General features: G+C 43.8%; 2 protein-coding genes across 2 annotated transcripts in view; one reads left to right on the top strand and one right to left on the bottom strand.

Moving 5' to 3' along the window:
* Nucleotides 1–325, bottom strand: part of Cfap52 (cilia and flagella associated protein 52) — a 41415-nt gene extending 41090 nt beyond the window's left edge. The window contains exon 1 of the mRNA XM_050162787.1: nt 210–325. Coding sequence (XP_050018744.1) covers nt 210–279 — 70 coding nt within the window. The 5' untranslated portion in view covers nt 280–325. The remainder of the gene's footprint in view (nt 1–209) is intronic.
* Nucleotides 326–1040: 715 nt separating this feature from the next.
* The window catches only part of Stx8 (syntaxin 8), a 248920-nt gene continuing 235366 nt past the window's right edge, over nt 1041–14594 (top strand). The window contains exons 1-3 of the mRNA XM_050162791.1: nt 1041–1170; nt 4731–4830; nt 8529–8623. Of these exons, the coding sequence (XP_050018748.1) occupies nt 1082–1170; nt 4731–4830; nt 8529–8623 (284 nt within the window). The 5' untranslated portion in view covers nt 1041–1081. The remainder of the gene's footprint in view (nt 1171–4730; nt 4831–8528; nt 8624–14594) is intronic.

Below are 14594 nucleotides of genomic sequence, written 5' to 3'. Positions count from 1 at the left end.
GGGGGGGGCGCAATTTGGTCCCTGGATGTGGCGCTTTATCGGAGCTGTTATCCCATTCCAATTTCTGAGGATCGGGAGTGAGACCAAGATCATCATCCCGGGGCTGGTGTTGCCCGGCTAGGCTCTTTGCCACGGTCCCCGCTACTCTCAGGTGCTACCAAGTCAGAGTCTCATTGCCCCTGGGGTATCATGGATACTGCAAGCCTCACCATTGAAGCCGATCACAGCCTCAAGCTCCAGTTCAGCCACGTCGGTCTCGGGTAAAATGTGTTCTTCCATCGAGGAGAATTTCAGCTCATTGATTTCCCAACTTCAGGGAGCAGCGTCTACTGGTCGTTATGGTAACTGGCGCACGCACGCGTGCTATGTTTACGCTCGTGCAGAACACCAGCCCGCTGAGTTCAAATTGATTTACCTTTTGCAAATATAGGAAGGGCTTCCTTCTTATTTTTTTCATTCATTTTAGGAATTTAGGTGGCAGGTGAACACTAAATATGCAGAATGAATTCCCTCGTCTCCCGTGTAAAAGTCAGCGACTTTTGTCTTAACTATAAAATTAAGCCCCTTATGATGATTATTAAAAATAATTGAACACAGAATTGCCTCTGATGGGTAGTCTGTTACAAAAAAAAATCGTGGAATTGATATTACCTTGTAAAAGAAAAATTTAAAAAAGACTTTAAAAGTTTTAGAACGGTATGCATCTATTGTTATGTATGTAAGTATATACGTTGCTTATATGTATATTTCCTGCTACAAACTTCCAAATGCCGGGCTTTCAGGTGCGAGCTATCACACCGGGCTTGTTTTGTTGTTTTTCAATCAGAAAAAAAAAAATGCGAAGAACTTCGAGAGCAGGGGTCTTGATCGCTTCCATTCCTGGGAAAAGGTTTTGAGTCTGTTCAACAACGTAACCATTTTCCTTGCGTCCAGCAGTTCATGTGAATTAACGAAAATCGATCGTTTCAATCCACTGTTCCCCCCAAGGGTGAGTTTTGGTTGGCGTCGTTCTGAGGTTCCTGACACACGTTTCAATTAGCAAACTCTGGGCTCGGGTCGCGCACCTTCCGAACTGCGGGGAATGAGCCGCGCGGGCCGCCGTAGTCAGCTGGTGCGAGCAGGAAGTGTCCCAGCTGCGGGCCGAGACTGCACCATGGCCCCAGACCCCTGGTGAGTTGCTTGTGCTGGCAGTAGTTCCTGATGGGACTTGGGGGTGGAAGTGGCTCCCAGGGACTCGCACAGACCCTGGCCATCGTTGAACTTGAGGCTGGCGGCTTTTAGGGATGAGCAAAGCGGGTGAGGATCCTCCCCTGCTGTGGGGACTCAGCCACATCCCGCCTCCCCGGTGCAAACTCGGTCGTCAGAGCGGGAGACAGTAACCTGGGGGGGAGCTAAGACTTGAACAGAATCGAGTGTTTCCCCCGCCTTCTGCGGGGGCTTCTCGCCCGTCCTGCTTGTGCAGACTCCCCTGGTTCCTGTAAAAGTGAAGTAGAAACCTTTTAGTGGGATGTCCCTTCCTTCACCCATCAACCCCCTGAAAGGGAAGAAACCGAGGTTCAGACTCCATGGTCACCAGCTAGTTAGTGGTTAGCCGGGCATAGGTGTTATGGGCTCTTCACAAAAATATTTGTAGTAATCTGGGAGGGAAATTTGCACTTGTGGTAGGCATTTTACCCTTTCCTGCGTCAGTTTCCTGAAGACTTATGTCAGCAAGAATTAGTGCAGAAATCTGCACCCGATGAGGGCCATTGCTTCAGCAGTGAAGCTCCAAGGACAGACTGATGAAAAATAGCTTTATCCAAGGAACACATTGCTATACAGTCTTGACCTTCCTGTTTCACAATTTATACCATTATATTTCGATAAAGTTCTTGTTGGAGAATATGCCTTATGTTGTTGTTTCTGGTACAGTTTATGATTGTTCGATGGCAGAGAATTTTGAATATTAGGAGAGCGGATCCCAAGGTTAGAGTTAGAGTTACCTAGGGATCTAGGCTGTTTGGGCTAGTTGCTGAAATTTTCGTGGGTTTTGTTTGTTTGTTTTGTTTTGGTTTGGTTGTCTCAGGGAGCCCAAGCTGACCTTAAGTTCTTGATCTGTTACTTCAGTCTCCTAAGTGGTGTGACTGCATGCTGCCACCACGTCCAGCCAATTGCTGAATATAACTTCTTCTTCTTCTTCTTCTTCTTCTTCTTCTTCTTCTTCTTCTTCTTCTTCTTCTTCTTCTTCTTCTTCTTCTTCTTCTTCTCCTCCTCCTCCTCCTCCTCCTCCTCCTCCTCCTCCCCCTCCTCCTCCTCCTCCTCCTCCTCCTTCTTCTCCTTTTTTTTTTTTTTTTTTTGGCCCCATCAAGTTTCAACAATTGTCCACATCCCTGGTAGAAAATTTAGAGACTACTGAGTATCATCTGCAGGAAAGAAAATAAATAGCACCTTTGTCATTTGGAAACAACCAATGTTAACTTTTCCCCAATGCATTTCTTGTTTGAATCTTTATTTGCATGTATTTTACACAACAGGGAGCATTTCTCTATATCATTAACTCGTCTTAAAAACGTGATTTTTCCATGCATATCAGTACATCATCTGAACGTTCATAACTTATTTCAGCTTTAGCTCAGTGGTCGAGCTTACCATACGCAAGGCCTTGAGCTTGGTCCCTAGCAAGACAAGAAAGCTTTCTACTGTCGAATGAGAAAGCCACTGAGTTAAACAATGGAGACTAACAGTAAAAGAGTTCAAACGCTTCAGTGTTTGGGGGTACAATTCTCCTGTAAGTTTGATCTGGGCCAGGCTCTAAAGAAACTAACCTCCGCTCAGCTGTCCTGTTGAAATGGACCCTCCTACCTACCAGGGCCATTGCTTGGCCAGACATGCTTTCTTCCATTCATCTTTGCTTGTGCCATGTGCCTTCCACAGTTTTTAGATTTTGCTCCTCCTTCCCATACGGATGTCTGCTTGAGTCTGAAGTCAGCCCAAGATGTCCTCTTGTGGCCCAGCCCTTCTGAGCACCTCTGACATCAGTAATCTTTCCCATTCCCTAACCCTAGAGCTACTTACTTTAGGGCTTGTATTTGACAGGAAAATGCCTTGTTCACATGAGCACAAGAGTCCCTTCTTCTCAGGAGCAGACGGGTACAAGAGATGAGATGTATGTGCACACATGTGTTTTCTGAGAATTAGAAAGCGAAAATGCTGTGATCAGGAAAACTCTGGGTGCTAGTAGGAGCTTATTTGAATTTTGTTTTTTGGGGGGGTAAGGTTTCTCTGTGTAGCCCTGGTTTTGTGGACCAGGCTGACCTCTAACTCACTGAGATCCGCTTGCCTCTGTTTCCTGAGTGCTGGGCTTAAAGGCATGTGCCACCACTGCCCAGAAATCTTTTTTTTTTAAGACGTTTATTTTTTATTTTAAGTGTACGGGTGTTTTGCCTTCATGTGTGTCTGTGCCTCATGCTTGCCTGGTACCCTAGAGGCTAGAAGAGGGTGTGATACAGTTGTAGATGGCCTTGTGGGTGCTGGGAATCACACCCAGGTTCTCTGGAAGAGCAGCAGTGCTCTGATCCACTGAGCTGTCCCTCCAGCCCCTCATTTGAATCTTTGAAAGCCCCCAACACTGTTGAGTGGCAAGTGGAAGGCTAGTGTTCTGAGGGAACTGTGGTGGGGTTAGGAGTTAGCCAGGCTTCCATGTCCCCTGGAGCGTTTTGCTGCGAATACACAGTTCCTGCTGTCCCTGCTGTGTGAGTTTGGTTGTCAGTTCTCACCTTGCCTTCTCTGATACAGCTCCTCCTGGTCACTGTGTTCCTTTATCTTCCATGTTTCATAGCACAGATCAAATCAACCGCATATTTATTGTCTGCCGTTCTCCTTTCACTGGAATGTTCATTTAAAAACAGGAACTCTGTCCATTTCGTTTATTGCTCTTTTGAGTTGACTGTGCCTGGAACAATGTTTTGTTTAGCATAAGCCCTTCAGCAGTATTTGCTGGCTGTCATACAGAGAAGTGAATGCAGAACCCGGCATAGTGTTGCAGGCCTGCAATCCTAGTATTCAGGATTCAGGAAGGGAAGGCAAGAGAATTACGAGTTCAAGGCTAGCCTGGGTTACATAGGGAGATCCTGTTAAAACAAAAACAATAAACCCACAAAACAAAACAACCCAAACAAAATAACATCAAGTCAAAGGTACAAATGCAAATGTTTTTATCATGTGCATAATAGTAAAGTCCTTGTAAACCCAGATTCTGGGACCAGACACCCTTGGTTGCTGCTCCTTTGTCCCCTCTGAGCAAGTCAGCTCTACCTCTTTTCTTTGTACCTGGTTTCTTCCTATCTAGGTGGAGGAGGCCATGTTCCCTGCCCCACAGTGTTCTTGTGTGGATTAACTGAGTTATCGTTAGTGAAAGCTTTCTGAATGGTGCCTGGTACATACGAAGCACCATTCAGTACATGCTGTTATTATGGTTCTTTCTTTCTTTCTTTCTTTCTTTCTTTCTTTCTTTCTTTCTTTCTTTCTTTCTTTCTTTCTTTCTTTCTTTCTTTCTTTCTTTCCTTCTATAGGGTCTCATTATGTAGCCTGGTCTAGAACTCACAATGTAGACTAGGCTGGCCTTAAACTCACAGAGATCTGCCTGGCTCTGCAGTGCTGGGTTTAAAGACAATACGCCACCACCATTTCCTGGCCAGGATTTTATTTAAAGAACTTTAAACCTCTTTCTCTCTGTATGACTTTGATTTCAGGTTTTCCACATATGATTCTACTTGTCAAATTGCCCAAGAAATTGCTGAGAAAATTCAACAACGAAACCAATGTGAAAGGAGAGGTGAAAAGACACCTAAGGTAATACCGCCGAAGAATTGATGTGCTCGTCTTTGAAGTTTGAAAGCATTTCTAGGTCTGGGGCATGCTGTGTGTGTGTTGTTTTGTGTGCACGTGTGTGCATGTGCGAGTTCATGTGTATAAATCTTTGGAATGTGTTTTGGTATGTTGTATCTAATTTTATTTTTCCCCACTTGGTAAATTATGAATGACTACTGCCCCAAGATATAAAATAGTCTACATTTCATTCACTGACTTTTTATAGAGCTGCAGTGTTGACACTGTGGCAGCTGCTGGCATCATACTCTTGGGTCTGCCTGTGTGTGTTCATGGATGGTTGTGTGCATGTGGAAGCCAGCGGTTGACACTGGCTGTGTGGCTGCTAGGGAATCAAACACTAGTTCTCAGGCCTGCTCATCAAGCCCTGTCCCAGCCTTGTATTTTGTTTACCATAACTCCTTTTCCAATTGTTTTGGCTCCTAGGGAGATCTTATCTCAACAACAAACATAAAACCAGAGTGCAGGTGGTGGTGGTGGCTGTGGCACAGGGTGCTTGCCTTTAATCCACCTTAAATCCCAGCACTCCCAGAGGCAGAGGCAGGCAGCTCTCTGAGTTCAAGGCTAGCCTGGTCAACAAGAGCTAGTTCCAGAACAGCTAGAGAAACCCTGTCTTAAACCCCCTCTCAAAAGATATGCATGCCCCTTTTGCATACCTATCATTTGTCCTATTTTTATTTGTCTTATTTTTCATTATATTCCATTTGTCTTATTTTTTATTGTCATTTGTAATTCTATTTCTTTGTGTTTGAGTTAGGGTATTGCTATGTAGCCCAGATTGGCCTAGAACTTGCTGTGTAGTTCTGGCTAATCTTAAACCATGGTCCTCTGTCTCAGTCCCCTGAGCACTGGTATTGGAGATGTTTGACTTTCAGGGTAATCTTATGAAATATCACTGAAAAAAAATTGGTGTTGTGGCTAATGATCAATAACAAGATTTTGAATAGACATGTAGTGCATTTGTGGATTAAGCAGGGGAGTTTTGACTTTTTTTGGAGGGTGTGGAGCTTCTTCGAGACAGGGTTTCTTTGTGTAACTCCAGCTGTCTTGAACTTGCTCTATAGACCAGGATAGCTTCCAACTCACAGAGCTCCATCTGCCTCTGTCTCCTGCGGGCTGAGTTCAAAGGCATGTGCCACCACTGCTCGACTTGACTTTTTAAATAATCCTTAGTGCTTCCTTCTTATTCACCTTCCATCAGCATCTAGTGCGTGGTTATTGCGGGGCAAAATCAGTCTGCACATTTTTTAGGTTTTGTTGGTATTGCTATTTTTTTTTTTTAAATGTCATTTACTTAGTTAATTAATTAATTCATAGAATCTTATGATATCCAGGCTGGTGTGGAATTCCTGTTGTAGCTAGGCTGGCCCTGGGATCTTTATCCTCTTGCATCTGTCTCCCAAATGCTGATGTAGTAGGTGTGAGCCACCACGTCTATTTTGATCACTGTACTGAATTCTTTTACTTTTTTGGTTTGTTGTTGTTTTCAGACAGGATTTCTCATTGGACCTGGAATTTACCAATATGGGTGGGTTAGATGACTAGCAAGCCCCATAGATCCTTCTGTCCCTACACCCCAGTGCTGGGGTCACCACTGCACCTGGCCTTTTACCTGGGGGCTTGGGGTTCAGACTCAGGTCTTCAGCTTGGGTGGCAAGCACTCTGCTAGCCAAGCCATCTCCCCAGCTCTAAATTGACTCTCTGAATCTTTCCCAAGTAGATTGTTTTCTTTCTGCAATTAATACTTTAATCCCCCTTGAGCCCTTCATATTTCCTTCGTCTTGTTCCTTTAGTAAGAACGTGTAGCTCACAGTTTAAACAGACTGTAGTGTCTATTCTTAGTTGCTCTTCCTGTCTTATTTTTAATTTCCCCACACTGTATTAATCATATGTTTGTTTTCTTTTTAATCAGTAACACCATAGGCTTTCCTCTGAGGTTTTCTAGCACTAAACCATTCTTAACTTGCAAGAATAAATTCTACTTCATGGTAGCATCCTGTCCTTTCAATGCAATTCTGAGTCTGCTGATGTTTGAAAAAGGTTTTGTCATCCTTGAGCAGGGTTGGTGTGAGGTTTTTTTTTTTTTTGTCTGTTTCCAGTTGTTTACGTCAGTGTCTGGGATTGTGTTACCGAAAGTATGAATTGGGTCTTGCAGTTTTTTCTTTGTTCTGAAAGTTTCTGTTTAATTATAACTAAGGTACTTTTGATGACAAAAGATTATTTTCTTTCTTTTCTTGTTTTTTGTTTCTTTTATTTTTTGAGACAGGGTTTGCTGCATAGCCCTGGCAAAGATTATTTTCTTATAAAATATGAAATCTTAATACTAACTAACGATTACCTTTGACATTACAGTAAGTTTCTAGACTATTCTCTTTTTGGGTGAAATTTCATTTTATGACTTGATTTAAACATTTTATTTTATTTTTATGATTTAAACATTTTAAAATTACATTTATTTCTGTGTGTGTGTGTATGTGTTAGGTGTGTGTTTTTTTGATAGAGTAGGTGGGGGGGGGGTATCTTCCTTTGTTGCTCAGGCTGGCCCCAAGTTCCTGGATCCAAGTGGACCTGGTGCTGAAGCCTCACGTGGGGTACAGGTGTAAACTACAGCACCCAACTGGTTATATTTTTTGCTTCTTGTTCTGTTCTCTACTCTTTGAGTACATGGCAGACTGCTTCCTACCAGCCCCCTGTTAACTCCATGGGTGGCTCCTTTGGGTTCCTGGGGTGTTAGAACAAAGCCAGGCCTTTCCTAGCTGCTGGCATCTGACAGTTGCTCATCAGAGCAGGGCCTCCTGCTTCTTTCTGGGTTATACACTGCTACTTTGTTGTTTGGTCAAACAGGCTCTCACTGTGTAGCCTTGGCTGACCTTGAACTCACTGTGGACCCTGCTGACCTTTCCTAGAGATCCTCTGTCTCCCCAGTGCTGGGATCTCGCGTACCCCACCATGCCCAGTTAACTGCTACTTTTAGCAAGCAATAGTAAAACAGTGGCAGTCTGTCTCTCCAGTATTCCTCCCGTTTCCTCGTGGTCAGATGTTTTCATTCAGATGGGTACTCTTGTTCTTCACATTTCCAGATGTCAGGGAGGGGCTGTCCCATTTCTTCATCTTCAGAGTCACAGACAGACATTCCCTCTGGGCTTTTAGGCTGACTGGAGACAGTTCCCTCAGTCCTAGAAGAAGAGTCATGCGTGGTTAACATTCCTCTCGTGGAAAAAGAGCATTACTTTCCAGTGGTCAGATGGGCTATAAATATACCAGAGTGTTCTGAGACCAGTCAGAACGCTAATGGGACTTGACACCTTGTCATCTGAAGCATGGTTGAGGGAACCGTGGGGTTTTGCTGCTGAGCGAGGACTGAGGGAACACAGTTTCCTGCATGGCTCCAGTGTGTGTAAAATACAGTATGTGGGAGTTATGGGGACAGAATTCCAGCTGCGTATGAATGCAAGCTTACCGTTTCCACTCAATAGCTGTGTTCCTATGTAGACCAGGTGCACCATGGGTACACGCTCCGGGTGGACAGAGCTCTGGTGGCTAGACAAGGACCCCATTGAGAACTTTACAACCTGAGCCTGTCTCCCAGGCCTTCCTTCCTTAGCAGATGCTGCCTACCCCTCTGGACAGTGGACTCAGGCTGTGTTCTCTCCTCTTTCCAGCTCACCCTGACCATCAGAACTTTGTTGAAGAACCTGAAGGTAAAGATCGACACTCTGAAGGACTTACTGCTAAGAGCTGTGTCAACCCGTCAGATGTATCCATGTAAACATGCCCACCTTCCCTGGAGGGAGGAGAAACAATCTTATTTAAGAGAGGAAGGAATCTGGGCCACCCACATTTCCCCCCGCAGCTCAAGGAGGACTTGGTCTCCACACTGTTGCCTGTAGTCTTGAATTCTGTTTTAAGTGTCTGTTCACTGCTTTGCAGTAACTGCGCTGGCAAGGGAAGACTCACCTAAGGAATGATTTTGTCTGGGTGTAACCTTGACAGGGTAGGAAGCTAATGCGTTCCCTCAGCTCTGTTTGTAGAGCTGCACACTGCTGTTCACTGCCTTGAGGATGGCTAGCGCAACTTTAGCCGCAGGACTTCCATGATAATCCTGAACATTGATTCCCTGCTGGATTTTCCAGAGCATTTTGGTTTTCTTGAGACGGGGTCTCAGTAGCCCAAACTGGACTTGAGCTCACCCTGTAGCCAAGGATGACTTGAACTTCCGCCCTCACCCCCTGAGCGCTCAGATTCAGGCATACTCCAGTATACTTGGTTTCGTGAGGTGCTGGGGGTGGAACCCAGGACCTTGGGCCTGCTAGCCAGATGCTGCACCAACTGAGCCACATCTCAGCCCTCAGAATATTTAGTAACTTGCTTTCTGGCCAATAACAGTAGAGGCTACATGTCTTTTCTGCTTTTTAAAAATCTAGCCATAGACTACTGAGATATGGTTTGGCCGCTTCATCTTTCAGGGACACAGACAAGTACCCCTCATTTGGGAGTTTTTGGGGTGAAAAGTGTATTAGGAATTGGTTAAAGCAGGCTTGGCCATCTTAAGCTCTGGTGAGGTATCGTGTACTCAAGCTGCTTTTGAAGTGTGTGTGGTTGTACACATCTGTAATCCCAGCACCAAAGAGACCAAGGCAAGACAGAGCATTAAAAGCCAGCCTGGACTACGTAGTGATTTTGAGGCTAACCTGAGCTACATAATGAGCCACCCTACCCTACTCCATACAAACATTTTAGGAAGAAATTCACAGTGGACCTGTTACCTAACCTGAGTCTTTAAACCTGCTTTATAATGAGTTGAAAACTGACCCCACAGTTGTATTTCTTTAAATTGTCTGTAATTCACACCAAAGACCTGGCTTTTGGTATCAGAGGAAACCACACATCCTGGCTTTTATGTGGGAGAATGTAGGAATACAGCTTTTTTGACAAAACAATTGAAGGTGTTTCAAAAATATGTTTTCTTCCAAATGAACCCTTTTATGTTGGCAGGAAGGTTGGCATGGCTTAATAGCATGGTCCTCGAAATGTTTAATTATTCATCTGCTGAGGTTTCAAATAAAAGTTTAATTTTAGTAAACAATGGGGCCTTCTTTGAAACACAGCTGGAATATTCTGGTTTGTAATTTTACCCTCCATATGGTATCATTTGTTACCGCCTGCTAGTGTGTTACATAAAGAGCTTTTATTTTACCCAAGTCAACAGGTCTTAATCCATAGACCTGAGTGGGTTACAGTGGGCGGGGCTAGTTTCTCTTCTTTCAGAAGTCAGTGCTGGGGAGTTTGCACATGCGTTCCCGGTACATGGAATCATTTTAGTGTAAGCAGATCACATGTGTTAGAAAGGTAGTCAAATACTGTCCCATGGTGCTTTTAGTTCCTGTTTGCTAACTTCATTAAGATAATTCATTATAATCCACTATATATGCATATATATATGTATATATATATACATCACACACTATAACAGTTACACACACACACACACACACACACGTATGACCCATAGAGCAAGAGACATATATAACCCAAGAACTCTGATTCCTGTTAATAGCCCCTGCTACACAGTGGACAGAGAGTACTAAGTGTGTAATATTTGGTTTCATTTTCCTAAACACTTTCGGTCTGGCTGTCTGTTGTAATGGACTTTTGGTTTTGTGTTCTCAGCATGACTCCCCAGACTACCATGTTAAGCACTACCCACTAAACACACTGGTCTCATTATTTAAAGCATTCAACAAATTTATAAGAACACAAATATTGATAATTTGAAATTTCCTAGGGAGATTTTTAAAAATTGAAAAATTAAAAATAAAAACTTAACTGGATTATAAAAACTTTTAAAAATAATCTTTTCCCCACCATTTGTTGAGCTTTGCTGGTAGAGGTGACATTCGGATCACAGACCACACGGGGGCGCTCCTAAACCTGTTTTCAGGGAAGCCTCTTCTAGAAGGAAAAAGGCAGCAGTGACTGCAATAGTATTACCAACCTTTTGTTTGGTAGCTGGTTTGGGGCGGGGGATTGAACCTAGAGCCCTGGACACACTAAGCACATGCTCTATGACTCTAGCCCTAGGCATTTCTCCAACATCCTCCCTCTTAAATATTTTTAATAATTCAAATCTTCCTCCAAATTTAAGCAATTTCAGATGGAAGCACTTCGGTACTAATCACTGCATATGCTTGGTTTTGGAAATATCTTTTCTTCTTTATGAAAAAGGTAACTTGACCAGGTCAACCTTGTCACCTTGTGTCATGGATACAGGTGGAGAGATTCCAACATTCCTGCAGGGGGTTTAATCTTATAGAGAAGAATCCTGGATACATCAGTAACTTTCCCAGGACCCTATAGCTAGGTATACAAGAGTCAGATTCAAGCACATGACTATCTAGCTCCAAGTCTGTTATTTGAAGCTGATTTTGTTTTTTGTTATTGTTTTTTTTTTGTTTGTTTGTTTTTTTATTTTTTGAGACAGGGTTTCTCTGTATCTTTGGTGCCTGTCCTGGGACTCCCTCTGTAGACCAGGTGCCTGGAACTCACAGAGATCCTGAGTGCTGGGATTAAAGGTGTGAGCCACCACTGCTTGGCTTGAAGCTGAATTCTTTAGTAGAAAACATAGTCTCCTATCCTCTGCCCCCTGGCGTGCCTTTGACAACTGCTTGCTGCGGTCACAGGTCCACAGGAGCCTTAATCACAAAGGGTGACACAGTGTTCTGTTCACTGTGGTGTATTAGTTATATCTTAAGATATTGTGATCCTTTGTTAAAAAAATGACCACAAATCATCAAAAGACTGCCTCTTTAAAATTATTTTAATTTTATTTATTTGTGTTTGTGTGTATATGTGTGCACAGTGCCTGAGAAAGCCGGAAAGGGTGTTGGATCCCCTAGAGTTGGAGTTGTAGGCAGTTGTGAGCTGTCTAGTGTGTGTGCAGAGACCTGAACTCATGTCCTGTACAAGAGAAGCAGATGCTCTTAACCACAAGTCATCTCTCCAGCCAGACAGGGTTGTTGCAAGGAACAGGCTGCTTGTTGTCCCGGCTGCCTGGCTAGCTTAGCCCTGAAATAACCACACAGAAATTGTATTAATTAAATCACTGCTTGGCCCATTAGCTCTAGCCTCTTATTTTCTAACTCTCACGTCTTGATTTAACCCATTTTTATTAATCTGTGTATTGCCATGTGGCAGTGGCTTACCAGGAAACATTCTGTCTCAGGCAGATCCATGGTGTCTCTCTGACTCTGCTTTCTTCCTCCCAGAATTTAGTTCTGTCTTCTCCACCTACCTAAGTTTTGCCCTATCAAGCCAAGGAAGTTTCTTTATTCATTAACCAATACAAGCAACACACAGAGGGGCCTCCCACATCACAGGGTGACTTTTAAATACAGTTCTAGGAAACAAAGTTGGGTGACTTTTCTTTTGTGAGACACTGTGTAACTCTGGCTGGGTTTGCCATGTAGCTCAGACAGGCCCGGAGCTCACAGAGGCCTGCCTGCCTCCAGTGAACAGTACCACACCCAGCACTGGTTGCCTGTTGGAATGTGAGCATTTGAGAGGCACGCTCTCTTACTGTGCTGCGTAACTAAGAACTGACAGGACTTTACTGACATGGTTTTGTCCTCCTGTATTCATAAAGTTCCCCAGAAACTACAGGAGGTACAAGATGAGGACACCTCAATTCATGAGTGCAGGTCTGAGGTGTCACATTCTTTCCTGAAAAGTGGTTTTGATGTTGTGTTTTCAAAAGTAAAGCTGTGCAGTTTGACTCTGTGTTAGCTTGTGATTGATCAGCAAGACAGAGTCCTGCAGTCAGGGTGCTCAAATCTGCTTTATACATTTCCAAAGGAGTTAATTAATCTACCCTGTAGCCCAGGCAAGCCTAAAACTTAACAATGTAGCTCAGGCTAGCCTTAAACTATAGGCAAGCCCTCTACTTCTCAGCCTCGTAAGTGCCGGGATTATAGGTGTGAGCCGCTGTGCACAGCCAGTCACTTCTATTTCCAGATTTTCTTTTCGTTGCCTCACCGGGTTGCAAGAATAGCTTGTGCAGTGGGAGGCATTGTGTGGATTTCATGCAGTACTAAAAATACTCACAGTCGGCTTTTCATGGCGCTTGTCCTTTGTTAGCTTTTCACAACCATCACCTTCGCCCTTTTTATTCTTTTCCTTTTTAATGTGTCTGTTTCTGTGTGAGTGTGTGCTAGTGTACGTGGAGGGCTTCCTGACATGGGTCCTGGAGCCCAACTCAGGTCCTTTGCTAGAGCAAAGTGCTCTTCACTGCTAAGCCATCTCTCCAGACCCAGCCTTTGCCATTTTCTAGGAGAGTAAAAACAACCTCTTTTCAAAAGTATTCAGTATCAGAGGTGTTTGGTGCTTTAGGAGAGGGCCTGGGCAGATAATGTTTTAGGGAAAAGGATGGGTGGATGGGTAGGTGTGATAACTACCGTGTAATAAGCCCAAGTGACTGTGGGAGTGGGGAGACATGGGGGTTCTGGAAGCAGCGCTGGGCCTGCAGTGGAACTGAGGTTCTCCAGCACTGACTCCGTGATAGTTTCAGTGGCATCTGGGAACATGGGAAAAATAAGGACATGGTTCTTGTGTTTGGAGAAATTTTATCATTTTGTCTGTCACTAGATCTCCTTGTAGGTTTTGGTATTAAAATCTTGTCATTTTCTCCACAGTAGTAGGTAGTTTTGTTTTGTTCTTATTGTTTTTTTTTTTTGAACATTCAGTCCATACATGGCCACATGTGTAACTGGTAACTGCTGTCCCATGTTCCTGACTTGGAAGTCTGGCACTATGTGCTGAGGGATCAACATTGCCCTGGGGACCACACAGAGCTGAGACAGAGGGCCAACCCTGCCCCTTGAGGCCAGAGACCAGTTCAGCCTCCATGGGCTTGAGTTTCTTTGGGGGGGGGTCTGCTTGTTTGTTCCTGGCTGCTCAGATCCCAAATAATCACCCAGAAAGTATATTATTTACAATACTGTTTGGCCGATTGCTTAAGTGCATTTCTAGCTAGCTCTTATATCCTAAACTAACCCTTCTCCATCAATCTGTGCATTGCCATGAGGTTGTGGCCTTCTGGCAGAGTTTCAGCCATCTCCAGCAGAGGCGTTTGTCTCCCATGGCAGCTACATGGCCTCTCCCTGACTCTGCCTACTGTCTCTCTACAGCTCTGTTTGGATTTCCTGCCCAGCTTTACTCTGTTAAGCCATTGCCTTAAAACAGCTTTATTCATTAACCAATAAAAGCAACACATATACAGAAGAACTTCCCACACCATTTCCCCCTTTCTGTTTAAATAAAAAGGAAGGTTTTAACTTTAACATAGCAATGTTACATGTCCCACTCCTAGTTCCATTATTTCAGAGGTGGGACTAATCCTGCTTTGAGAAGTTGAAGAAGTATTTTTAAGTGCCTCATGGGATCAGCCCCTCCCATCTCCTTGGGGGTCTGTTGTTTCAGTCTGCTAAAATAAAACATAAAACAAAGAGGCAGAGTGGCTGACTAATTTTAGTTTTCCAATATTTAGCTGGAGTCTATAGGGATATTCTGAATTGGCATACTAGGCTGTGTTCCTTGTCAAAACTTCATGGGACTGGAAATATTTCAGATCTAGGAATATTTATATGTACATGATAAGACATCTTGGAAGGGAACTCAAGTGTAAGCATAAAATGTGTGTTTATTTTACATCTAGCCTAGAGTTAATTTTGTAG

This window comes from Alexandromys fortis, unplaced genomic scaffold, assembly GCF_014885135.2.
Source record: "Alexandromys fortis isolate MF-2015 unplaced genomic scaffold, M_Fortis_MF-2015_v1.1 scaffold_84, whole genome shotgun sequence".
In the NCBI taxonomy this organism is placed as follows: Eukaryota; Metazoa; Chordata; class Mammalia; order Rodentia; family Cricetidae; genus Alexandromys; species Alexandromys fortis.
The sequence above is the reverse complement of the archived record's forward strand: the minus strand, read 5'-3'. Positions and strand labels throughout refer to the sequence as shown.